We start from the raw sequence: 26,123 nt of genomic DNA on the forward strand, positions 1-26,123 counted from the left end.
ATGAAAAATGAATCCGGGTTACCGAAGCTTTCAAATGCATTCGCATCTCGCTCTTTGCAGATTCGTAGCTCTCCAATATCCATGTCTTAATCATATCAGGTGGCGGCAACACCACGTTACGGAACTCCCTTATTAATGACTGAAATGCGGGCTTTCCCACCATCTCGAATGGGACGTTGCATTCGACAATCCAGCTACAAAGAAATCCGTACCACGAGAGTATATCGAATTCAGCAGCGGATTGCATATTTTGGAAGGGATTCAGCGCAGCATGGGCTGATGAAGATGGTGCGGGTCCAGGGTGCGATGACTCCCGGAGCTTCTGCGAATGTGCATCTCGGAGATGCGACGCCGGCTTCGCCGTCCCCCCGGATAGGAGATACCTCTTCGGACCTATCACCACTTTGTCAGTCGACAGGCTCAAGCGGACAAGCCGATAACCGCGGTATCCCTCACAGTATGTGCATTTCCAGAAAATCCGACCGGCTTTCTGCTCCTTCGTACCGTGGTGATGAATAAACGATCGTGTTCGCGTAGAAGGTTGTAGCAGGAAATCGTTGTTTGTATCGCTGCCGTCGGTCTGAGTCGGCGAGTGCATCATCTCCGCAGGGGGGGATATCGAAGGTAGCTGGACCGTTTCTCGCCAGCTGTTGACCTCTGGCTTGATGGTTTCTGGCGGTGTGGTGGGGAAGGAGGGGATAGTTCGCGAATCCATTGGGACGGGTAGTTTTGGCCGTGGCTGGGATGGTAAGAGTGGAAAATGGCAAACAAGAAGACAATTTAGGATTGCATTGGCTTACGACGGGTAGTTAAGACAGGCCAGCAGCCAGATGTGTGATGCGGCGAAAATGTATGAGTTTGAGCGTAGTGGTTGTGGTGCGGTAGGAGTATGGAAAGCACTGATGTGCCACACGTGTAAATTTTGGGTCTGATGAGGTTGATCCCCAATGCGCAGTGGGCGGTGGGCGACCTTGAGAAAGAGGGACTGACACATAGTCTAACTTAAGTCTTCTGTGATGGATGTTCCTATCACCGAGTGAGTTCGAGATTACAGTTCACGGGTATTGTAGCGAGTGAAAGTGTGGAACAACCCTGCTTGACACTGTGATCCCTGGCCAATTCCCCGGGTGCCCCACAAACTCTCTCGCCTGGTTTAACTCATGGTGCTGCCATCGGGGACCCTATGATACAGTACCGCTACTTGCCTAGATGCCACAACTGTTTACCACCGGGCCGCACCAGCTGTTCGAGAGCAGACGGGTTCAACATGGGCGTGATAGCCAAAGCTTGAAGCTAGCTTAAAAGTTGGGGTGATGCACCGCAATTCGCACGGAACGTTTGGTCCCTCTGTCTCTGCCCCCGTACAGTAGGTTGGGCCTCTGTGATCATCTAGTTAACAAGGCAAAAAAAAAGAAAGAAAACCCATACTCAGAGCATTGTGACATTCAAGACCCTACCGGTAATCCAATACTGGTTGTCGTTATGCACTTGGATTGGTTTGGGCCATCCACCCTCGTCGATTCCATAATTCCATCTACCATACACCTACCGGTCTGTACTGAGGTTTGTCGCGCGGTCCTGATTCCACCAAATCCAGCATTGTTTCCCCAGACAAGGGGCTTTAAGGAGGAGCGTAAGAATTTTAATTTTTTTAATTTTTTTATCAAGTCCTCCTAGCTCGTAGGAGCAATGCTAGGCGATACTATTGAGTATGATAACTAAAGGTCCTTTACAAACCTGGGGGGAATTTATGGGATACCTTTAAAGGTTCTTCAGGTAAACTCCCCTTTATTCTAATCACTATGGTATGGCAATTTCTGCTCCATCGCCTCACTGATGCGAGATCTCCCAGCATGCAAACGAGACTAGAAAAAAGTCCTGCTACACACCAGTTTTGTCATGGTCTTCTACCCCTTTACTTACTTCAGATTTACATTTGACGAATGGGCTATCCCAGCTAAATAATTAAGCAGCTGCTGCGAGCGAGCGCTTGTGTTTTGCGGTATCATTATGCCCGATCTTGTCCAGTCTATGTTAACTAACCAAGAATCTGGAGATACAAAGTTTGAGCCCCAGGGAGCTAAGTACCCGGCAAGATCGTGGAGCATTACGATTCTTCACAACAAGAGTACCCCTGCGTTAGCCCAGCCTGACTTAATGCCAAATAGAAGATCCCTACGGAGAGGGATGTCTATTGTTGGTACACTTTTAAGGTTACTTTTCAGAAAACGCTACCCACGGTATCTCGCTCACGGTCTTCGGTCTCAATGTTGTTCCGGAATATCATTGAGCCCCTTTTTGAACCCACTAAGACTCGTGTTGCTGGTATGTGGGCCATGCGGAAAAACGTGATTAAAGAAGTTGCTTCTCAGGAGAAAACACTAATTTGAAACTTACACCAGGAGCAGATAATAAGCTCTTGGAGATGTATCATCTTATTCAAAGTTTACTATCTTGTGAAAGGGTCAGGGGTGTCGAGTTAAACGAGTTTGGGGGAATATTGTTGTGCAGTCTACCGGATTGTACTTTACAGCAGTGAGAGATCTTATCAAGAGGTTGTTCCCCCCGCCACAGAAAGAGAAGAGCATTGAAGTAAAGAACGACTGCATGATGAAACCGCTTCTTCGGCTGCTAATACATTCCCGCGGCACCACTTTTCCCCGAAAAAAAACGGGATGATGTGTAATACAACTGCATGGTAAGCACCCTAGGCTTGGGGAGGATTATGTAATTTACGATATCTGAAAAAGTATTCTAGTGTGGTATATGACACAGCAGCTATAGTGGACGGTTTTTGACCCTGATCTAAGTGGTCAAGAACTTGTGATACCACGAAGTACACGGTTACCAATTAAAGGCATTGGATAACTGGCGATATTCGAGCACGCTGGCCAGGAAGCTCAAACCAAACGGCAATGAAACTAGGAGCAGTCTTGACTTTCGGGGGGGTTTTTTTTTTTTTTGAGGGGGGGGAAGCGCCGTAAAGTTAAGCTTTAAATGTCTCAATTTTATCCCTCCTCAGGTCGCTGAGCCAAAACAAAAAAAAACACTTATGATAGAATCATGTTAGATCCTCACTTTGGGCTAGAAAATACGCTAAAATTCTGTGATTTTTCTTTCGTCGGTGAACAAGATCAAGTTTTCAGGTATTTCCAGATTACACTAACTCGAGTTTTCCCTTCCTAGTGATTTGGCCCCACGGGAATGACAGGTCAAGTCTATGGATAAACACCTTTAACTGCCAGACAACAGACTCGTAGGTATTCACCCACCTCTTTCAATCTCCCCCAACCTAGTCGAGGCTTCTACCATAACCTCGTTGTGAGCTGACCTGCAAATCAGATTGATTTCTATCATACTAAACTAGAGTTTATCACATTATATTACTCGGCTATCGGTATGATACTTGCATTCTCATCTCCTAAAAGTGGAGGCTTGGACCCTCAAATGATTCATATTTACTATGATACATCAGCGATACATCAGCCATATACATACACAACACGCATCATAAAGAATATCTCATGACCTCTGGCTGAATTGGGTGTTGCTGAAGGAAAACACGAAAAAGCTTACTATCGGAACATTGATGGGAGCTAAAAAAAAAAAAAGATACAATGAGAATTCTCGTCGTGCACTACGCTCGTACCAAAGCATCATACCTACCAACTATTCCAGTGATCACTCGTGAAGCTCAGGACGGGTAACCATAAATGTGGGCAACGAAGGTGAATATATTGGTGAATTTTCCGGAAGTGTGGTACGACATTTGAGGAGCCTAAACCCCCTCTAAATTGGAAAACAATTGGCCAGAAAAGGTGAGTAAGTCTTCTATTATTTCTGGCTGGCTGAGCTCCTGGGACCTTCAATTGAGAGTATTCACGGGAACAGCACCCCGAGGGCGTATTTCCAAGATATTTACGGATTTCTGGTTTGAAGGCCTCCTCTCGCGGACAAACTCCCCAAAGCAGAAGCCATTCACTCCGCCAGATTGCAGATGTATAGGCACACAAGGGGTCCCAGAACCCCCACGCCATAGCCCTCGAGTCCACGGGTAGGACACCACTCAGGGAATTACAAGAAGACATAAGCCATCACTCGGAATCTCGAGGCCTGTGTTTTTTCTTTTTTCTTTTTCCAGACAATTGGGGCCATGGCAGGGGAGAATCCTCTACGCTAGTAGAGGCATTACGGCGTATGTCCCCGCTCGGGCGCCAAATTCGCAAGACATGTACCTTATCGAGAGCGTACTCGTATCACTACAGTAGCTTACCTCCGGTGAAAGAGTAACACACAACACTTTGAGCTAGCCACCCCTCCCCCGCAAACAAGCAAACAAAGTGCAACCTTACCAACGATGCAGCCAGGCCTACTTGTCCTAGCCGAGAAGTTCTCAAAAACGGGGATCAAAGAAATACAGTACATGGAAAATCAACTCGCCTATATCTAAGCGCCAATTCAAGATATGCCTCCTCTATTTCCGGTGCTTCTTGTTTGGGACAAGTATATTGCTGCCCCGGAAGATTCAACATTTCAGATCAAGCCGTACCAACCTCTGGCCGAATCGAGTACCACCAACACCGTGGAAAGCTACAGCACTCCCAAACTTCCAACTACGATACCATATCAATAGATTATTGATTTCAAACCCCAATCAGTACAACCCCAACAATGTTCGATCTCAGGCATGACAACCCCATTTAAAATCCTTGTGTGATATTGCCCTTCCCAAACTTGTATACTGCTATGCATGATCCCTAATACAGTCGATCGATACCGCCCTAGTACGGTAACATAGTAGCTATATTTCAATGCCCGGCCATCTCCCCCTGGTCATGATCTCTCTTCGATGCAGGAACCTGCACAACCATTGTTTCTGTGTGGGTCCAGGCTCATTTCAAACATTTTCGTGCGCGTTCGTATTCTGCACTCGCCAAACCACCCGTATCCGACACCTTTCCAGTCTTGCTAGGAGAAATGAGGGTCAAAACGATGTAGCCCCCATCACCAAAGTCTCGGCACCTATCAAAGCCTCCGGGTAAATTGTTCCCGATAGGTTACTCATGTGATGTCACTCGCCAAGAGGGCAGAAACAGAACACCCGGGCGGGTAATCAGCGTATGCTGGGGTAGGTGGGGAAGAGGGGAAATCTCCGAAGGGTAATCCCTGCGTGTAAGGTACAGTAGAGTACAAGTTCTGTACTGTACATAACACACCGCAGTTTGGCATTGCCCCCGAGTTTTGTGGGGGAATATTTGTTTTACGAGCATGGTAGCAATTGCGAGCCCACGGGACACACCGGCGAATCACAATATAGACACAAGTGGCACCGGTCAGGATTTATTCAGAAAACCTCTATAGAAGTGATCTAGCAACTAAGAGTGTTAAGAAGACTAATTCTTCTTCTTCCCAGTAACGGGCGCCTCCTTCTTCTGCGCCACAAGGACAACAGCAGGCCAGTGCTCCTTGCTACTAAGATCCTCAGAGCGGCCCCACTCGAGGTTTCCGAGAACGGGCATCTCAAGTTCGTCATCCGCCTATTCGGTTAGCAGATATGCATTTAGAAATAGGGGTATTAGATTATTATTTACTTTCTTCTTGAACTGCTTGTGAATCGCGACCAGCACGTCATAGACACTAACACCAACAGTGGAGGATGAGCCCGCACGGGCGGTGACATGCAATCCGAGAGGAAAGTAAACGTCTAACAGCTTGACTTTGGGGGTGGTTATTGGGATTTCCTTGAGAGATTTCCAGTCATCGAGATGCGAGGGATGGGTATTCAATTTCCTAAAAAGATGCTGTGTTAGCTTTGTGCCATTCCGCCAGCAGTCCAACAGTAGGGAGAGAGGGAAGACAGACCAGTTCAATCTAGAGATCTCTTTGGCAACCATTAAAGTTCCCTCCTCTCCGATGATGTCCTCTGTGAATTGATTAGCATCCTTGTCAGTAAGCCGATAAACCAGCAAGACATACTGAGTTCAGCTGGTTTGTAAACGTCGGTGACGGAAGAACTCCCCCTACGGTGACTTCCCTTTGCGGCGGCCTTAGAGCTAGATGGAGCTTGGTTTTCAGGAGGGACATCGGACTTGGATTTGGTAGCGGCCATTATTGTTGAGTGTTTGTTTGATGGAGACTAATCTCACTGCGTTTGATGATGGTGTTTGATGGTGGAAGTGAATTTTTCTGGCTGCTTTTGAGTAGACAGAAGGGATGTGAGAGAGAGGGGAGAAGGAAAGAAAGGGGTGGAGAGGGAGAGAAGAAAAGGCAGCGATAGGGCTCGGCGTGGTGTGAGGGTTAAGGAACGTCTGGGACTGGAACGGGTTGCGTTAACTGACCATGAACCGTGCGCTTTTGTTCGGCTGAGACATCCCAGCTTCGTGTGACAAAATGCGGGGTAATATAAATTTACTACCGTAACACTCTATCTGACTAACGCCGCTTTGTCCATTACGCTTGCTATTCCGACCTATCCCGAGCCACCAGGCCATTGTGAAGGGGACATGCCGGCCACTGCTAGACTACTATTACCGACCTGGAGAAAGAAGGCCAGTTCGGTGAGAGGCCTACGGTAGTCTAGTCTACCGATCCCTACGAGTGACAGCAGCCCAGTGCCGGTACCAAGAATACTGACAAGCACCAAATTCACTGCAGCAGCCAGTGTTGGTAAATCTGGGGCCGCTGGTCGCCCATTCCCACCCCCATTTTGCACAAACCCCATCCCGATGCGGCTTAGCTCAGAGGTCTTGGCACCCCAGGTTCGTGAGTGTGGGGACGTGGGGTAACATGCTCGCCCAATCTATTTCCTGAAACGGCTGTCCAATTTCGAAGCGTAACCAATACGAGTAGGTTATCCGCCAGGTTATTCTATTGGCCTCACCGGTTGCGTTAAGTGTAGACTATCGCCGCGGACGTAATAGAGCTTTCAATTGTGGGACCGCGTGATGGATGGGCGCCTTTTCCCCATTGGCTATTCGAGTGCCAGTATTGGAGGCAAGGCGACGATTTGGGCCAGCCATGATAGACGATACTTTAGCAGTGCGTCTTGTGACATCATGAAGTTGTGAAGTTTGCTGTAATTTAACTTAGTCTAGCTGCGAAGTGCCGATGGGAATCGTCCAAGTAGGGTCCCCACATTTCAACACAACAAGCTATCTGTGAGTAATGCTCTGGGAGAGAAAAATGCTGTGATAGGATGAATGAAAAAACGGGTTCAAGTATTTGCTTGTGAGAATTAAAATACGGTAAACAAGACCGTTCATATTTTGGTGGTATTTTTTTTGTGAAACCACCCCCCCCAGGCATGCAAATCCCTCTAAACCTCCAATTTACCAGTTTAACCATATCGCAATCTCTACTGTACAGTACACCATTTCGAACCTGGGGTAGCGATGCACGTCGACAGTCCGCTACTGCACCCACGAAACTAATTGGGCATCCGTGGATCTAGATCTATCGGAGCGCCCTTCCTGCCATACCGATAATGCGTGGCACTCCATGAATAATAATAAAGGCCCATAAGATCTACCCGGAAAAAGCCCCCAAACCCTTGGGCAACTAAGTAAGCATCACCCAGAATCACCCGTCGTCCTTTAAGGGACCCGGTGACTCCTGCCCACAGCTTCCAGGTCAACTGCCACCCGCCAATCTTTCCATGCCAGCTCCCCGCCCCCCTACCTTCTGCATTGCTCGTCTCAACGTCCCCCTAGCCAAATATCCCTCAGGGACGACCGCATAAGGATCTTTCCTAGTCCCTTTCCCTTATACTCCCCTCGACTAATAACACCCTATCGGGCCACCTAGGGGCTTGAATACCCAGAGGACCGACAGCCATTGATGGAATGGTGTGGCTTGTTGCAAATGCCAAACACCCTGTGGGTTCCTAGACACGACAGAGGCACTACAAACCCTTTCTATCTATTTTACCATCGTGGGTTAGCCGAGAGAGTACCCTTCGAGCAAAGGGAAAGGGCCGGTCACATCATTCGTGTGAATAAGGCACTCACCCACTGCCCGGAGTGGAGAAGTTTTTCTTTCGCTTCCAGGATTTCGGCGATGAGATTGTATACGCTTCCCAGCATGAATCCTCTCAATCCATCGGTTTGCGGACGATATGCCTTGGTGCATGCTATTATGTCGAAGATGTCCTTTTCCAGCGCTGACTTTTTTCGTCTTTTTTGGGTGGTCCTTTTCACCGATGACGCGTTTAAGCTTGAGACGGCCAGCAGTTCGTGGTATCCCTGTGTGACGGATTAAGAAATTCTGCCGCCCACACTGCCGACAATGCTCCCCCCGGGCTAAAACTTGCAAGAGGGACGACTGGTTTGGCCCTCATTGTGGATTGAACTCCTAGCACTAATGGTAAAGAACGTGGTATCGCAGCTGGGGGGTAAGCTCTGGAAGAAGAGTCAACTCGCCGCCGTGGGGTTGGTTTGTTGTTTCGGCCTTTGGCGCCCGGGAGAGAGAGTGGCAAACATTGAGATCTTCTGAGTCGATTGATGAGAGGGGTTTTGTTTTACCGCTGACTAGGGTAGCGAGAGTTGGCAACGATTTTCTACCTGGAGAATAAAAATAGTGGCAGCTATGATATGATAGCCTATTTTCCTTTCGGACTTATCCGTGGTGACACCAAGGGTTTGAGCGCTACCGGTGTTGATGAGTTTAGATCCGCATGGTAAGTACCGGTATTATCTTTCGTGATATTTCAGTTACAGTCACAGCGTTTTCGCTCTACTGTATTATTATTACACATAAAGGCTCAGCTAACCCTACCGGAGCTAGACAAATATACCGCGCGCTGAGGGTTCGTGAAGAAAGGGGCTGTTTAAGCTAAAGCACCGATGTGGGGGAGGCTCCCTAAGTGGCCCATGATCCGATCCTAGTCGTTGCAAGCAACCTGGTCCATCGGTATGATAAAATAAGTGATACGGTATGATAGCGTTGTTGGTCGGGGGCACAAACTCCGGGGCGACGGGGCGGGGGTAAGAATCGAGCGCATTTATCGAACCCCGACTGATAGAATTGAGAACTATCCAGATCATGAAATATCACTCGAAAATATTAAAGTCGAATTCTATCATACGGGATCCACGGAATGTTAAGCAGTGGCCCCTCAATCTCTCCGATTCAGCCGCTAAGATGTGCATGATTGGATCCGCCTTGCTCCAGTTCACTTGCAGCCCACTACTTATTAAATTAAAACAATATTGAATTACCAGTTCGCTAACACGAAAGAATTCCAATCCCACAATCGCTAATAGACCCAACTCCATCAGTAAGTCAATAGAATTGCCTTATTCATCTCACCCACTAGATCTCGCCCCAGCCGCCGCTTTCTTCTGTAAATCGTCTACTTTCTTGCGCTCTTTCCGCCTCTCTTGCAGCGCGTGTTGGAAGTCCTCGTGGAAGTTTTTCATTTCTAGAAACATTAGAATATGAAATTGCAGAAGCAGGAAGGGGGGGGGGGCACACCCTCAAGTGTCTGGAAGTCAATCTCGAACCACTTGAAATCATCAAAATCCTCTTCGTCTTTAATTAATAGCCCTTCCATATCTAGTCTGATCCCACCGGATAAATCCCGGTTTCCGATAATGCAGGCTTTGACAGAGCTACGGTTTCCAAAAGCTTTGAGTGAGCTAGGTTTTATCCTTAGGCATCGGTTCCTGGTCTTTGCCTCAATGGTTATATCGTCCGTTACTGCCCCCAACGATCAGTTGATAACCTCTAGGGATACAGAGTCATGAGGGAGGTCCTACTGAACAAGGTCATAATAATCTCATCAAAGTACATGACCAATCTTGTTGAATGGACCTTTAAGATGGAAGACTTATTAGGCTTTGATCGAAAGGTACCGGCTATCGAGGGAGCTTTTGAGCTATCTCCGCTGGAAGCGGCTGCACTATCTTCCTCCTTCCAGAGTTGAACCCTCGCCTTGTAGTTGCAGTGCTCGCCGTCGAGAAGCCCACGCTTATAGCGGATTGTACGGACAGCTTGAACATCTGCCTCCACCGATTCCCCGGTGAAAGCTAGCTGGAAGAGAAACATGTCCATTACGTTCTTGAACCGGTAGTAGAGTGTTATCGGGCATAATTCTGCAGAGCTAAGCGTTGTTCTACCCTTTGATCCAGACTGAATTGAGTACCCGCCCACACCGGCTTTCCGGATGAAGATCACCGGCAAGTTCTCGTGGTACCCGTACTCAGGGACAAATTCGGCATCTTTAAGGACGACTAGTAAAAATTAGCCTTATTCGGGGGCGAGGGGCGAGCGGATTACCGAAACGCTGATCTGTTGACCCCTCCCGCTGGGTCAGAATCCTCAAGTCACCCATTGCGTTCCGAAAAACTCTGACAACACATTCATCCCATCTCCCCTCGGGATCACATGAGTCTGAAGCCAATACATCCCTATGGCAAGGAGCGTTAGTACGTACCTCAACAACACAGTAGATTTTAGGATGGGGTATCTTACAAGGCCTTGAACTCATCTTTCATAACCTCCATTTCTCCAGGGCGAACACCATGTTCAACCGGCTCTGAGAACGAGCCTCCAGAATTCCTAGCAGCTGCATAGGGATAAGTCGGGGACACAGGAGACATATACCCATTTTTATTAGGCATCCTGCCCCCTTGAGATTGATTGACGCTAAGGTTTCGGGTTCTATGCGCCCCGAAATCCCCCGGACTTACGTCTGACGGGGAGAACGGGGCGGATGAAGTGCTGGTATCCAATGGTGGTAAAGGCTTTGTTGAGTAATAGCTTTGCTTCAGCGGTGAGAGATTCAGAGGTGCAGTGTGCTCCTTTGACCGGGAGGATTGCAATGGTGGGACACCAAATTGCATGGAGTTTATTTGCGACATGGATGTCGGACTTGTTGTAGCAGAACTCCTTGATGCTGGATAATTGCCCAGAGTTGGAGAGTCGAGCCTTCTGTCTTCAAGGAAGCTATTTTTTCCCAGCGTGGAGGCATTTTGGGAACCAGCATCTCGTTTACTTTTCGCTACTCTCAAACCATTTACATAACTCATGCTGGTGGGTTCGCTGGCCACCGTGCCTGGGGGTGATGACGGGGACTTTGCTTCTGGAACCTTTTTCCTCAGGATTCTTGTATTTGAGCGGTCAAGTGATGGCCCTTTCGCACGCCGTAGGGCATCTTCGCGCTCTAGGACTAGCTGGGATTCCTTAAGGTTTTGGGGGCTTTTCTCATATCGGGTCTCCCGACTACCGACGCCGAGTGATTTAAAAGCATTTTCCAACTCGTCATCGGGATAACCCTTGGCTGAATAGCTTTCATAGGTGCTGTATTCCGCTGGGTGGACTGCAACATTGCTCATTTGCACACTTGGAACGCTGGGGACGTTCCCGGTTGGTGGCTTTGGCGAGTGCTGTTTAGAGGTGTGGTTTTCTGAGATTGGCAACTCAATTTCCTCATCAGCGTCATCGACCAGTATTCGGAAGTCTCCAAGATTATTAAGAGTATTCCAATCTGGCAGCTCAGCCTTAGCCTCCAGAAGCCTCTTCATTGAAAAAGCAATGTCCTAATTTATTGTTAAGGAAAACCCCTGATGATCGCAATACCGGTACGGATCTCGGATAAGGGCTCTTACATTTGAGACTAATGCCAAGATTGCTTGTAACTCCTTCACCATCTGCTCTGAGCGTGGATCTTCCCGAATTTTGCTAAATATCCAATAGGATTTGATAAGATTAAGCCATCCCTCCGTAGTTGGAGTTCCAGATGTTCCAGCATTCTTGATGTCTGAGCTCGCTTTGTAGGTCCAGTACATGCAACTCTTCAAAACCGTATCTAGCTTGAAGTCAATAGTAAAGGCGCCTCCGTTTATGGCTGAATTTTCGTTGAATTTTATCACAATCGAGTCGTCCACAATACCGCCGGCGCCGGATGTGAGCAAAGATAATAGCTGCTCTAAGTGTTGCTCTACAGGGTCGGCGATTTCGATTAAGGCGTCAATGTGATCCCTATATATCGTTAATGGGGCTCCGAGTGGATGATCTAAAATTGATGGATTACTACTAACCTTCTCAGCACGCGATAGGCGATCTCGAAAACCCAGCAGTGATATTTGATATCCTCCAGCGCGTTGAGAAGCCCCCGATCACCTCCGTTAAATCTCATCTTCATCCCGAAGTTCGCCCACCATTTCTCCGTCTGAGCAGCATGTATCCTACAACTCCTCAGTAGGTTTTCGGCATCGTCCAACGTGGCATTGACGCCGGTAACGGTGAGTTGTAATGTTTTGTGCGCCGCAATTTTATTGTCTATTCTCAGGATAGTCGAATGGGGATTATTGTTCTCGTCGATAATCTGGCCGAGCAAAGCCCTCAACCTCTCGAGCTCCCTTCCGAGTGAGAGGATCAGACAGGGCGCATGGATAATTCCATGCAGATATGTTCTCAGGATATCACCTGTTCGTTCATGGGCTTGAACATGTTCTGTGAGCCCCACGCCGAAACCCTCGAATACGAATGACATGGGTAATGGCAAAGCCCGCAGAGCTTTCTGCTGAAGGTTTTATTTTCTGTCTGTCTGTCTGGTAGGTAAAGACAGGGAAAAAAGGGAAACGACGTGTGTATGTAGGGTACGGCAGTGTGCTGTATGATATGTACCAAGGTTAGGTCGTTTAACGTGGGGTTTGAGTTGATGGAAGCCCTGCAAGTCGACGTGGAAAGTAGACGTCGATCTTAACGAGTAAGTTAAGTAAGAGCAGAAAAATAAAAAAGTTGCCAAGATGGAGCGCAATCGCGGAAACATGCGGTAATATCATACGGTACGCTGTCCAGGAGGGTAAAATTTTGAGATTTCAAGGCTCAAAGTGCTTGTGTCAATCCATACCCACCTAAATGCAGCTGCACGCATACTGTATTTGCTTTTCCCCCGGGGGAGGAGTGACTAAGCCACTCTAAAGATTTATTTTCTTCTTCCTCCCAGGCTTGGTCTCCCGACAAGTCGCCTCGCCATCTCACTGCTTTGAGAAGATCAGCCTAAGTAACGTCTCGACCATTACTACCGGCGCTGGTTGGAGGTTGGGGCAACCGAGGGAGGGTGGGGAAGAGCGGGGGGGAAAGGAACTGTAAAGGGGAGAAGGCTGCTAATGCTGTGATGATATGGTACCGGTGTTCCGGAGAACACTCGTTACACGGGATGGGTGCGGGTGCTGTATGATAGGGTGCTGTACCTGTACCATACTGTACTCGTACTCGTACCGTACAGTACTCGTACCTTCTGAATGGTGGGACACGGATATTACCATGCCTACCGAGCAAGATTACCAAACGAAAGGACACACAATGCATCGCCTCCTTTAACCTACTTTCCCTCTCTCTTATTATCGGTACACACGTGTAGAGCATTGTGGGATGGGATATAGTACTCTAAAGACCAGCCGGGATGCGCCGCTACCTGCGTGGCATGGACCATTCGGAAGAGGCGGGGGGTGTTCTAGATAGTGCAAGCAGGATATTGCTGCAACTGGTGCGATATATCTACTCCGATAACTTGGATGAAAGAGATCATCACAAAATACCGGTATGGATACTATACCACAGAAAATTACTCGAGTAAAGTGGGAAAGCCCCTGCAGTATCATACGAGCTGAATCTACCAAAGGACGTAGTTGGCCAACCAATGGATGCTGCCTATTCCTCTTTCGCCCCACTGCGAGTACCGGTATTGTACTTGTACCTTTATTAGGCAGAAGGTATCTCGAGATGAGACCCGCTTTTTTCTCTGGTTGGGCGGTTGTGTAACAATAACCGTATTCACAGATACTCGAGTACAGTACTTACAATATTGCCAGGTGCAAGTACTAGTACTGGCGCTTGTAAAATGCCTATCCCTCAGCGGTAGTGCATGGAAAATAAACCAGAGTGACAAGGGAAGCAAAGGACAACTTCTCGGTAATAAGCGAAGGGATACGGGTACTTGTACTGTACTGTACTGTGCGTTAGAGTACGAGTACTCGTAAATAGTAGCAAAATGAGACAGCAGAGCGCCTACGAAGAACACACCACACCCCGTTGGGTAACTTACCGTTGTACAGTACAAAGCTTTTTTCTTCAGCCATGCTAAAACGAATTACCCTTGCCAAACTATGCAATCTAGTAATAATAACCTCTTGGAAGAACAAGAGTCTACGGTACTGTACTAGTACCTCTCTCTCCGTTCATCCCCCCGCTTCTACCACCCTATCAATGATCCTTTTCAACACCCGGTCATCCCCTAGATACGGTATTGAGACTTCTCCCGATGTTCCAGCAGGATGGGCAAAAAGAGTCTGAGTGCGGGAAGGCTGTGACACCCACCAGATCCTCTTTGGTGAAAATACAGTACTTCGCCTTCCAGTGACCTTGTGATACGGGTACTTGTACCACCTCTGGAACAATTATTTCGACCCCCCCCCCTCCTAGTTACCGTAATCGTAACGCCAGGTCTTGAAGCACACACCTCTTCTCTCCCCTTTCTTCCCATCCCATGCAGCCACTGAGCCGAAATTATGAACAAGCTAGACGCGAGGCTGAGTGCTCGAGTACCGGTATTTAAACCCGCGTCTGCTGGAGATATACGAGGAAAAAGAAAAGTGACCACCGTCGCTCATTTGAGTGGAAAGACCGAAAACAGAGATACGACCAGCCAGCAGGCAGGCAGGTCTGGTATGATAGGTAACCCACATGCCTTTAACAAGGACCGCAAAGACCCCGATACACCTTGTCTCCCCATTTGCACCTAAATTTCACCAAAGATCTCCCTATGAAGAATTAGAGGAGCCTCTTCACCCATCAAACAACAATCAAGGCCGTAATAACAGCCACAACTCCATCGCCACTAACAGCCTCAACCTAGGAGGAGGAAAAACAGCACGAGGGGTAGCAGGAGAAGGCGCTTCCAGACCGAGAAGCGCGGGCAAGAAAAAGCCGAGAGCATCGCCTATAGGAACAGCTGGTCTCAAAGTAGGAATCGAGATGTCGCAAATATCGTCCGACTATTCGAGGACCCAATCCCCCGCAAGCTCCGCATTCCCAGCCTACTTTCGCCGAGACAGGAATACGCTCGCTGTTGAGAGTCTACCAGAATTGCCAAATAGCGACGCCTCTCACAGCGAGCATAATCACAGGGAGGAGGAAGGCAGGCGAGATTCGGGAGGAGGAGAAAAAAAGAAGGATGCCGTTTTCTACGCTCCGATTCCCGAGAAACAAAAGTTGGGGTATTTGTCTACGGCTGCACTGATCATAAATAAGATGATTGGTACTGGGATATTTTCTAAGCCCTCTTCGATATTGAGGAATACGGGGTCGAAAGGAGGGGCGCTGTTTCTTTGGGTTACTGGTGGGGTTATGACGCTTACTGGGTGAGGGATCTATAAAGGATAATTGAAGCTTGTCTCTTTCTAATGCCAATGGGATCCCTAGGTTATTCGTTTATCTAGAATTTGGCGTTGCTTTACCATTCAATGGCGGTGAATTGGTCTATGTAGCTCTTGCCCCCTCTGCCCCTCCTCCTCTGATTGCGAACACAACCTAATGTACAGAATAGCTAGACGAGGCATACGCACGCCCAAGGTACTTTGCGAGTTGTATGTTTGCCATCTTCTTCGTCTTGCTGGGAAACACCGCGGCAAACACAATTGCCTTCGCAAAGCATATGCTGGTAGCTTTCAACGACAAAGAGCCTGTCCCAGATTACCGACTGCAAAAGTTTGTAGCGTTAGTCTGCATCACGTTCATATGTCTCATCCATCTGTTCTCGCGCAAGATGGGAATCTTCATCAACAATGCATTGGCAGTGTACAAGGTTGCCCTGCTCCTGTTCGTGGTGATTTCAGGGTTCGTATGCCTGGGCGGTGGTGGGGGCGGTGATCATAAGGGCCCTTACGGGGCAGAGAATCTTAAGGATGCGTTTGAGGGAAGCTCTGGATCGCCGTATCATTATGCCAGTGCGATGTTGGGCGTGCTGTATAGTTATCAAGGCTGGGAGAATGCGAATTATGTGGGTTCCAATCTTGCGCTTAACGGGGGAAAGAATGCTAACCCTGAGTAGGTTCTCGCAGAGGTCAAGAGGCCGCGAGGGCATGAGTCTAGGACTTTTAAGCGTGCAGCTTTGGTGGCGTTCACAGTAGTCACTGTATTGTATATTCTTGCGAACGTCGCATATGTACGGTCTTCCGTATGCTGAATTAACAATAGACACTGGAACTGATATCAACGTCTAGTTTGCCGCCAGCACCACGGATGAAATCATGAAAGATGGTGTCACCGTCGCCGCCAGCTTCTTCATAAAAGTATTTGGCGACGGACCCTTGGTAACTAGAGGTCTTAAAGTCCTCATTGCTCTCTCCGCCTTCGGAAACGTCGTCGCGGTAACATACGCAAATGCTCGAGTCAAGCAGGAAATCGCGAAGCAGCGAATTCTACCATTCTCGGCGTTCTGGGCAAGCACCAGTCCATACGGGACCCCAGTTGGCGCTCTTATCCTGCACTGGATATTCACCGTGATCGTTATTGTAGCAGGTAAGTTTCCATGATCCTGATTGAGGATTCTGCATCACCAGAGGATCACCATCGCTAACGTAATGTTAAAGTACCTAATTACGGAGCCCAGGATGAAGCTTACAACCTGGTTAGTGTCTTGTTCACATACGGACACACCTGGATTGGAAGTACGTTACACTACCTTCCCACTCATTTTAGCTCCCGTAACCCTAGATGCATATCACAAGTTCTCCCTGAAACTAACCCCCCCCTTCTCGCAACAGTCTTTGTATCCCTCGGTCTGATCTCCCTCCCCTTCCACGAAAAATTCAGAGAGTGGCGACCCGCCGTCGTGAGCATCAGGAAGTTATACGGATTAGTAGCCCTCTACATAACCCTCAATATCTTCGTTATAGTCTTAATCTGGTGGCCCGACCCCAATGCTAAAATTAGCTCCTACGTCGCTCCCTCAGTCGGGACCTCCGTCCTCGGCTTTGGTGTGCTGTATTGGGTTGGTTTCGCGAAGATATTGCCCGCGTTAGGGTATCATATTGATTCCGAGCCGGATGAATTAGTTGATGGGAGTCGGGTTGTTACCTATAAGGTATTTGAGTTCTATGATGGGTTTATTCCTAGAAGAGGAATGCGAGTTGACAGCTGACGATTTCGATAGCGTTATAAGACTGGCCCGGCATTAGTGGTAGCTGATTGGTGGGAGCGAACATTTCAGAGGCAGAACCTATGATTTGAGTCATCCAATTACACGGAGTAGGGTTTTCGGGTATCCTTTTTCTTCTTCTTCACCTTATGGAGTTGATACACAAAAAAAGGTCCTGTCTGGATTGGATGGTTGGTCGTTTTTGACCGCTGTTAATTTTTTTCATTTTCTTTCATTAAACTTTCTTTCCTCCTTTGTAACTTAGCTCCCCTTGCCTACTCGGATACCCGCGTCACTGTATTGTACAAGTCTACTACTGTTTTATTTGCACAAATTCTGTACAACAGTTCCCATCTTTCCATTTCATCAATGCTCCAGGCACGAAACGTCTACTTTCTCCTCCCCATTTCCCATTTCCCACTCCCCTTCTATTCCAGACGGTAACGCTAATCAGTTTACCTGTCCCTCCCTCGTAAAAGCAGTGCCTCTAAGTTACAACAAAGCATGAGCGAAACAGGGGAGTCAATCCATATTAACGCAACAGATTTCCTGTCTCGTGGCGAGGAAAGGGGGCATTTTGCAACAAATCACACACGGCATAGACATCAGGCAGGTGGGACCACCGGGGTAAGATAGGGTGCGGAGATAGATAGTTGGGCTCACGGGGTTTTTTCTTCAACTTTCAGTATGATGTTCATTGCGGATGCGAGGATGTCTACAGCAGCCCAAAAATTTTTTGTAAAGGTAATTAATAGTTAGGGAGCGGGTTATGAGAGCTGTAACTGCAGGGAATGGTGCATTGCTGCCCCTCAAGTGCCGTTATGAGCAGCGATAATATTTATGCTTAATCAGCGTACTGTACAGAAGTGCGATAGGTTAGTCTTGTCGCACCAGTGCCAGGCACAGTCTCAGAATATGCTGGGATGGAAAACTTAAGACTAATATTGTCATAGAGTCTGGGTTTAGCACTCGACTACGGTAGGCAAAAGTGACATGCACGAATTACATAGCAGTACCGATAGTCTCGCCAGCCTTCCATGCAACATCACTCGCCCACGATACCCCCCAACTTGTTCTCCGGATAGAAGAAATGAAGGCCATTCTAGTGGTATAAAGCCACCACCAATGGCCTTACACACCCACCATCCCGGTTTCACCCATCAAACTCTCCCCCGGGGGGGACCACTCTTTATCCCGCTGCGCAACCCCACCCACCAACCTCCTCACCCCTTCCTGCTTTAGGCCCTACATAGACAGTCCCGTGCACCCCGTAACTGGTCTCCCGCACCGACTACGATTCTCCAAACACGGTATCACATAGTCTACTATACTCTAGCGAACCGGGTCAAAGAATGCTGTTTGCAATGGCCTTCGCCCTAACGTCGCCATGCGGAACTCTCTCCACGGAGGAGAAAATAAGTAGAGCGCTCCATGCCCCAACACTCTGGAGCAGGTTCTCTATCTCCCCTTCTTTTATGTGTTATAGACAAGGGGGTAGTTTTGTGTTACTCGAGACAAGGGTGCCAGTTCAAGTAGAAGTTGCACCTATAGTGGAGACTTGGGTCACCCCCGCGGCAGGGGTAGATGGGCACAACGTGATGGTCACGGCTAGAGGTGCATATACGATGTTAGAATTAGTGGATAATTATATCGTCCTTGCTCTGTGGGGAGTACTGTACCATACGGTAGCGGTGGACGAGAGAGAAATACGGAGGTCTATACCTCCGTATAGCGGGGGAGAAAAGAAAAGTACCGGCAAAATTTACAGTTATCAACCAGCTCTTGTCTCTTATCCCTTCTTTCTTTCCCCATTGGATCTCTAAGCCATTCTAAATGGATAATATTAAGACATAGCGCACGGCTCAATCAGTTGAGATTCCACAGTAGATAAATTTAAGGCCAGGCGTAGGTGAGGCATTCTTCCCATCTGGAGCAGGCCAAGCTTGGGGTGGACAGGTTCTTGTCGCGCGGTTCATTAAGGTTCCTCTAGGGTTCGCCCGATTTTACACTTTTCTGCACTGAAGCGTCATGAGTAGAGAGACAAGGGGGTGTATTAAAGTGGGAAAGTGCACCTTCGAGCCCCACTCATAATTTGTAATTTTTGATGATATCCAGAACTTCCTAGAATCCAGAAGTTGGAAGTACCCTACTAGGCTATAGGAAGTCCCGCCAAAGTCGATAAACCCTGGTTCGTTGCTTTGTTCGTCCCAAGGCGGATTTTTTTGGGGGGGAGGAGCCTTACTCATAATGACACAATAATAGGTTTTCTCCACCCGTGGTAATTGGCCTCCCTCATTCCAGCGCTTGATTTTTTTTTTTTTTGGATATTTATTAATTTAAGATACCGGTACCTTAACAAAGTCATGCATACAAGTAAATTAGCGCAGAAACCAAAATAGTTGAATCTTGCGCTAAGACGTCCATAATTCCCCTCTTTGGATTAAAAGGGGGCAAACAAAGCGGAACAAGATGACTTTCTACCGCCGAGACAAACAAAAAAAGAAAAATACAACAACTTTAGTGGGGGAGGCAACTCTAACGCCCTGGCGCAGGGTCTAGTTGCTCAGGTACGGGTATTACTCGAGCACATGTACGAGTACAGTACAGTACTCGTAAAGTTTGCACGATATGATACCGGTAGCACCCTCACGCCAGCTGCAATGACATGCACGACTTACTACCGGCAGCACGTTAATCCACCCTCGAATATTGTACTCCTACACAGCTACTTTTTGGGATCCCCATTCACCCGATGCTTGCAAAGAAGGGTGCCAGCGTGTCATAAAGGTCATGCTCATCTGCCGACCGCATTTATTATTGTCTATTTTTCGGGAGACAAACTCCAGGCGGCAAGATTTGAGCTTATGGAGGCGGCCCATTATTGGTGGGGACGGAAGGGGGAGTCCCAAACGGGGGGGGGACCTTGAATATCATATCACTGGACGCTTTCGGTAGCTGCACAACCAATCTTCGCTAGGACTGTCCTCTGTCAATCAATTCTTCGTATTCCTCCGGGCTAGAAATTATACAATTGGGCAATAACACTCGTATACAGGTATCCGACATGCAGTACTAGTACTTGTATTGTACTGTACGAGAACTGCACATACATACGCCTTGCGCTCTTGCCACTACCGACCTTTACGAGAAGATGCGCAGAACGTTCCACAGCTCGAATAGAATACTGCACATCTTCCACTGGCTGATAACGGTGCTTCCAGATTGCGATATCGGAATCGCAGCGAGATTTTCAGCTGATCTAGCGTTCATTAATCGAGCGATAGAGATGAGCAAAAAGTTAGATTAATCCAACACTTGAATTGCATACTTCTCCCCCCCAACTCTCTCCCCGTACTCGAGTAAACCAACAGTGGGTCATTCAAAAACCCCCCTGCTTCCAAGGATGGGACGGGGCAAGTCGGTCGGCCAGCCCATGTGCTACCATAGGGGACCATTCAGGGCTTTTTTTCTTCTTTCTCCCCCCCCCCGGTTCTACGGACATAGATCTTGAAGGGGCAAAAGATGCACTCGCGACGAAATTGGGAGGTATGATATGTACCTTATCTTTTCGAAAAAGTCGGATCGGAGCAAAGGGTAACCGAGCCAACCAGAGGGCAAGAAGACCTCAAATCATCACGCTTTGCGCGAACAGCGAAAGGCAACTGGGTCTAGGGACGAATCCCATTTTTACGAAAAGATACGGTATCATACCGGCAACATACCGGCAGTATATGGGACAATGAACAGAAGGGGACGGAGACCGGTGCACCAAAAATCTAGTGACAAAACACTAGATCCGGTAGGGTTGTTGTTGCTGTTCGTTGTCCCCCTTACTGTTGCCCCTATTCGTCACTCGCCCAGCGTCTTCGCGCGCACGGTCAAACTGTCAGAGAAAAGCTCAAATACCATGCACTTCTGGCATCTACCCGTATGATACCTGCTTCATTGAATACGGTACCGTACGTAAGAGTTGCTCTCACACAATCACCTCCGGAAAAAGAAAGTTCACAAACCTAATTCCGAGCATGGAGTGGTGGAGCCGGGGTGATATTGCGGCAGACCGCCACGCGACCCTAAGACACCCGTCCAGATTCTCAATTGTGGAGGTCCTCCCCACGTCAAGAGCGTGGCCCATCAACCCTAAATTACCGGAGTGTTACTCACTTCACCCCTAAAACCCCCCCCCCCAATGAATCTCCGGTTTTTGTTATGGGGGCGATCGGGTTAAAGCGCACTTCCTCATCTCGCCATCTCGGATAATTCACCATAATCGAGTACAAGTAAAAGCCGAGTGCCATTTTGTGTTCCGATTCATTTTTATTTTTCTCACTCTCGGCCTGGAATGGGGCATATCGCCGTCGTTTGGCCCGAATTGGGATCTGGAGCATGTACTGGGCAGGGAGGTCATGCCTTGTCACTCGTGGGATATTTCACTTGAGGTGGAGGATCGAGCCGTCTCAGCCATCTAACCCTCACTTTCCATTTTTTTATTGTTAAATCCGTGCTATAATAACACCGCCTTGCGCATTCAGCGCGTCATTCCCTCAATCCCACCACCTCCCTACCTTCAGCCTACCGTACTCGGTCGAGCCCGCGAGGCGAGGAAATCCATCTCGAGCGTTTCTCATAAACCTCTCCCGCCACTGATTAACAGCGGGGCCCTTGCACCTCCCGCGACTCCAATTACTAGTCCTCGGGAGCTCCACTGGCAATTACTACTTCCACTCCCACTACAGAACCTATCTTTTCTAGGGTACGATATTCTCTACGTAACCGGTGGAAAAAAGAAACCGGGAACTACAGGTGGGTGCGCAGGCGCTCTAGGGGCCCTGGATAGCATTCCGGTACTACCGGTACTTGCTCGGGTTTGCGTTGCGGACCTGAGCGTGCGTTCTTAGATCGTCTTAAAGCAGTTCAGTCGGATCATTACCATAGAGGTATATTATCTGACAACCCAACTTCCGGGAACGGTAGCGCAAATCTTATCCACACTTCGTCAATACTCTTCTAGCAAGATTTTTCAAAATACATGTTCAGCTTAAGCACTCTTTTATTTAAGAGTGCACTGGTGTTTAACCTCCACGGTGATCTAGAACTTCGCAGTGCGGCGGGGGGAGCAAAGTGGATGGATTATGTGAACATGATATAAACCACCGATTACGCAACGGTAGACGGTAGATAAGAGGATTTTGCTTGGAACTTGGGTATGGAAAGATATGGGAGATTATGGTAAACAACTTTGTTCTCTTCGTTCGTCCACACTTCGTCACTCGCTCACTCTTTTTTCTAATTAAACTAACGGTAAAGACAGGTGTGTAAATAAAACATAAACAACCCATCCTGATCCTTCCGTAGGTCACCACACCTATATCTATATCCCCTCCACGCATACCCCCCATTCCTCCGTACACCCCCGTTATACAAAGGAAAGACGTGCCTGGGGGATCTCCATAAATCTCTCAAGATCCGTAATGGTTTATCATACTATACTCCTGGACTATCCATCAGGCTCCCGGAGCATCCACAATCCACTCCAATCACCCAACGTCCATCCAGAATCTTCGACGAGAACCTCTAGAGCGCGACAATAAAATGCCCAATCAAAACCCCCTATAGCAAAAGGAACAGGCTTTCAATCGAACATCCCCCTCTTGTGCAAAATTTTTATTCCTCCGAGGGAAGAAGCTGAGGCGGTTGCAATGGTGGTTTCTACTCAAAGCGCCGCCACCACTTCCACGCGCATCGAAGAGTTGTAATAGGCCGTCCCAGAGCAATCCTCGTCGCCGAATGCTCTCAGAAAATCACCGCTACGAGCCGCCTACTGGCGCAGGATAGGAGTAATGACGTACACGCCAATGACGGGTGATTGAATGATCCCCATAGCAAACTATTGGGAGAGTCAAGACCGGATATCATATCGACCGGTCGGTACATGCTTGAGCGTGCGTATTTAACTCCATCTATCTTAGTTGGCAGCTCTCGCTCCTGGACGATGCTTCCCTCTCCGTACTCTTTACCCGCGGGGTGGTTTTCTCTTTTTTTTTTTTTTGGATGGGGAGCTATCAATGCTGGGTGTTTAACATGGCGTTTGTTTTTTTATTCGTGTTTTGGAAATGTGACGCTCTTTTTTATTACCACCCGGGAGATGGGGAGGCTCTAGTCCACTGATTGAAGTCCCATACTTGGAGGTGGGGAATCGCCTCCTTTATGTAAGTTCACTGCTTTAATACTCAGTATGCTGTAGTTGCCACTTGTGGATATAATTGCCCAAGGTGCGAGGTTGTCGAAGGGTAAGTTGTTGATTGAGATAGCGCACTAGAAAGAGGGACTGTTGTGTTAGACACGTATCTCTTTGACCCCAGGATAGCTAAATTTTCGAGAAGAATTCTGCATTTAGAGCAAATTCATATATACATATATGATACTGCTCATCACCCCATATTTTGCACACTTGACAATCCGCAAAGGTGTCAGTGCCTACCATACGGCCTACTGGTAGGATATGGGTATCGCAGCCCCAGCTTCATTTGGTATGAAATGTTCAGTCACTTTAATATTAACACTGATGATGCACCCCACCATGCCCGCATCGTCTCGATAGCCTATTTCCGTCCTTGCCTCAACTCGCCAGGCTTGTTCAACAACTGCAATTTCCTCGTCAATTGCAGCGGCATATTAGGCCTGGACATCCTTTCTGGATGCTCCAACTCAAAGAACATATATAGCCTTTTCCATCCACTCGACCTAGTAAATTCAACTCCACAAAGTCCCAGATTAAATACCGAATATCCCCTCCTTGGATCAGTCAGAAATTCTTCCAAATCCTCCCAGTCGATCTTCACATCCTTAAGCCTTAATTCCCTCAAATGACCAAATCTTGTACGTTGAAGCATCCCCCCGATGTTTGGGCCAAGATCATAAGTTAGTGGATTTCCCGTGCCACCAGTGATGCTCAACCTAGCGAGCGTGAGACTGAACCCTGAAATGAAGCCTTGAATCCCTCTCATCATGATAAGTTGTCTTTCCGAGCTCCCGGCAATGGTAGCTGGTGGTAGCGTTAAACTTAGATTCCGCACATTCGACCAGGCACCTTCTCTACCCAGCAGTGGATTCCCCCCATCGCCGTAGCCGGGGAAAGAGCGTAGGTGCCAGAGTGCGAGTGGTGTTGGGAGTTGCAAGTCAAGCGTTGTCAGTACTAGGAATCCGCTCATTATGTGTCGCGATTCCTCGAATTGACAGCGGAGGTAGACTAGTGCTTCGTCAAGCAGTGTTCTCCCCCATAGATGCTCTACGCTTGGATTACACCTTATAGAGAGTGCCTGAAGCCTGGGGAGTCGGTCGAAAACCTTCTTGAAAAATCCCTCCTCATTGGACTCCAGGTTTAAATCCTCAAATATCCCAGGCATGACGGGTATGTCCGGGCCCACAAGCCTATAGGTCCCGTGTTGACCGAAATGTCCTTGTGCGGGGATGGGATTCAGACTGCTCTTTCTTGTCGGATCTTCTGAGTGGAGGGGTCCGAATTCTATCGGGCCGACATTATGGAATGTAATAACGAGGAGGCGAGCGTAGTGGCCTATTCGCCCGAGGGCACTAATAAACACCTGATGGTTGAGAGGTGTCCGTGCTCGTAGGTCCAGGTGGAAACGGATCTCGTTGAACATCCGAGGTCCTTCTGCTGCAACGAGGCTGTTTATTCGGCGATTGGTCCTCCTGAGGGACCGGAGGGATCTCGAACTCAGAAAGGAGAAAATTGTCCGACGGATTCGGCGGGGGGGTGTAGTGCTTCTGCCATCTATGTGTGAGGTTTGTGAGGCCATTATGTCTTCAAAGGTGGTAGAAGATCCCCCCATGGTTAAGAAATGGATTCTGTATTTGGCGTTTTCTCCCCGTCTTGTTTTCCCCTTATATCATATCTATAATTGAATTTTTATACCGATAGGTGTTTGTGGGGAGGGGAGAGGGCAGGGGCAGCGGAGAGGTGGCGGAGGCAGTTACGCATAACTCGCAGAAACTAGCTGGTGAAAATTGGGTTTAGGTAATTTATGTAACTTAAAATACTTTACTGAAATTTACAGAATATAATTTACAATTTACATATGGTACTAGTATGTAATTTAAGATGATAGATTTTGGAGGTAGCCCAAACCCTAATATGTAAATCCAAAAGCTCTTATTTGTAACTTCTGGATTCTCTTGTTTTGAGCCAAGAATTAAATTTACCATTCAAAGAAGCTGTAATTCAGAAGAGAGTAAAGATGAAAGTGGTAAGGTTCATTATACTCTTAAGGTTCTTTTAGTAGTACTGACTGCAAGTTAATAGTAAGTATATATTTTAACCTTACAAAATAATATGATAAATAAAAGCATTTTAATAAATATATTACTAGTATGTATTAAATACCCTTATAAGAGACCTGCTACTACCTGGAATTTTAGATACTAGTATTATATTCCTAAAACAGAAACATAATTTTTTTGTATAATGTACATACTCCAGTCAAATATCTGTTAGTCCTAGTCCAATTTAATAGCATCATAGTTTTAGGACATGTCCAAAAGTAATATAATAATTATAATAATATTATTATTATTTTTGCCAAGTTGAGAATACCTTACTTAAGTTATTATATTTTATAGTAATTGTAAATGGGATAGGTGCTTAGTTAACTTAGTTTTATATTTGGTTTCGAGTATTATTCAATACTTGGTTTTATTTAAGTTTGACTCTATAGAGAACCTAAAGATCTGTAATTACATATTATATAACCAGGAGGAAATAGTATTTATAGAGCTAAATGTTCAGCTACCAGAATAATAATGTTGACAGACAGTATACCAGGGGATTGAAATAATGTGTAAAACCGTCCTTCATATCTTGAAAATGTATTTAAGGTAAAACAGCATTATAAACCAAAAATACCTGAACTTTAAAGTTATGTAAATTCTATAGATTTGTGACTTTTTAACCAAATGTAAA

At 47.4% G+C, this 26,123-nt stretch overlaps 4 protein-coding genes; 1 reads left to right on the forward strand and 3 right to left on the reverse strand.

Annotated features, from left to right (window-relative positions):
- Positions 1-5,318: 5,318 nt before the first annotated feature.
- GSTUM_00011590001 (uncharacterized protein) lies at positions 5,319-6,220 on the reverse strand. XM_002841995.2 has 4 exons: positions 5,977-6,220; positions 5,863-5,923; positions 5,592-5,790; positions 5,319-5,537 (listed from the first exon to the last, which is right to left on the reverse strand). Exons 1-4 carry the CDS (start codon positions 6,107-6,109, stop codon positions 5,394-5,396), a joined length of 537 nt encoding a protein of 178 aa, XP_002842041.1. The 5' UTR covers positions 6,110-6,220; the 3' UTR covers positions 5,319-5,393.
- Positions 6,221-9,190: 2,970 nt separating this feature from the next.
- GSTUM_00011591001 (uncharacterized protein) lies at positions 9,191-12,493 on the reverse strand (the record flags this gene model as incomplete). XM_002841996.2 has 7 exons in its annotated part: positions 9,191-9,418; positions 9,472-9,696; positions 9,756-10,229; positions 10,276-10,406; positions 10,471-11,537; positions 11,607-11,979; positions 12,039-12,493. 7 exons carry the CDS (start codon positions 12,491-12,493, stop codon positions 9,303-9,305), a joined length of 2,841 nt encoding a protein of 946 aa, XP_002842042.1. The 3' UTR covers positions 9,191-9,302.
- A 2,113-nt stretch (positions 12,494-14,606) lies between these two features.
- Positions 14,607-17,535, forward strand: GSTUM_00011592001 (uncharacterized protein). XM_002841997.2 has 8 exons: positions 14,607-15,365; positions 15,427-15,487; positions 15,551-16,003; positions 16,055-16,168; positions 16,227-16,524; positions 16,596-16,673; positions 16,770-17,089; positions 17,159-17,535. Exons 1-8 carry the CDS (start codon positions 14,689-14,691, stop codon positions 17,228-17,230), a joined length of 2,073 nt encoding a protein of 690 aa, XP_002842043.1. The 5' UTR covers positions 14,607-14,688; the 3' UTR covers positions 17,231-17,535.
- Positions 17,536-23,745: 6,210 nt separating this feature from the next.
- GSTUM_00011593001 (uncharacterized protein) lies at positions 23,746-24,963 on the reverse strand (the record flags this gene model as incomplete). Its single annotated transcript, XM_002841998.1, has 1 exon — positions 23,746-24,963. The coding sequence occupies one exon, from the start codon at positions 24,961-24,963 to the stop codon at positions 23,746-23,748; it is 1,218 nt and encodes a 405-aa protein (XP_002842044.1).
- Positions 24,964-26,123: the final 1,160 nt, after the last annotated feature.

Source organism: Tuber melanosporum (assembly GCF_000151645.1).
Source record: "Tuber melanosporum whole genome shotgun sequence assembly, scaffold_88, strain Mel28".
NCBI classification, from domain to species: domain Eukaryota; kingdom Fungi; phylum Ascomycota; class Pezizomycetes; order Pezizales; family Tuberaceae; genus Tuber; species Tuber melanosporum.

What these genes read in the sequence shown, in the direction of transcription:
- GSTUM_00011590001 (XM_002841995.2), bottom strand. Translation starts at nt 6,109, where the DNA reads ATGGCCGCTACCAAATCCAAGTCCGATGTCCCTCCTGAAAACCAAGCT. An exon ending in TTACAAACCAGCTGAACTCA is followed by an intron (nt 5,924 to 5,976) that starts GTATGTCTTGCT and finishes ATCAATTCACAG; the next exon opens with AGGACATCATCGGAGAGGAG. An exon ending in ACAAGCAGTTCAAGAAGAAA is followed by an intron (nt 5,538 to 5,591) that starts GTAAATAATAAT and finishes CTAACCGAATAG; the next exon opens with GCGGATGACGAACTTGAGAT.
- GSTUM_00011592001 (XM_002841997.2), top strand. Translation starts at nt 14,689, where the DNA reads ATGCCTTTAACAAGGACCGCAAAGACCCCGATACACCTTGTCTCCCCA. An exon ending in GGGGTTATGACGCTTACTGG is followed by an intron (nt 15,366 to 15,426) that starts GTGAGGGATCTA and finishes TGGGATCCCTAG; the next exon opens with GTTATTCGTTTATCTAGAAT. An exon ending in GCTGGGAGAATGCGAATTAT is followed by an intron (nt 16,004 to 16,054) that starts GTGGGTTCCAAT and finishes AACCCTGAGTAG; the next exon opens with GTTCTCGCAGAGGTCAAGAG.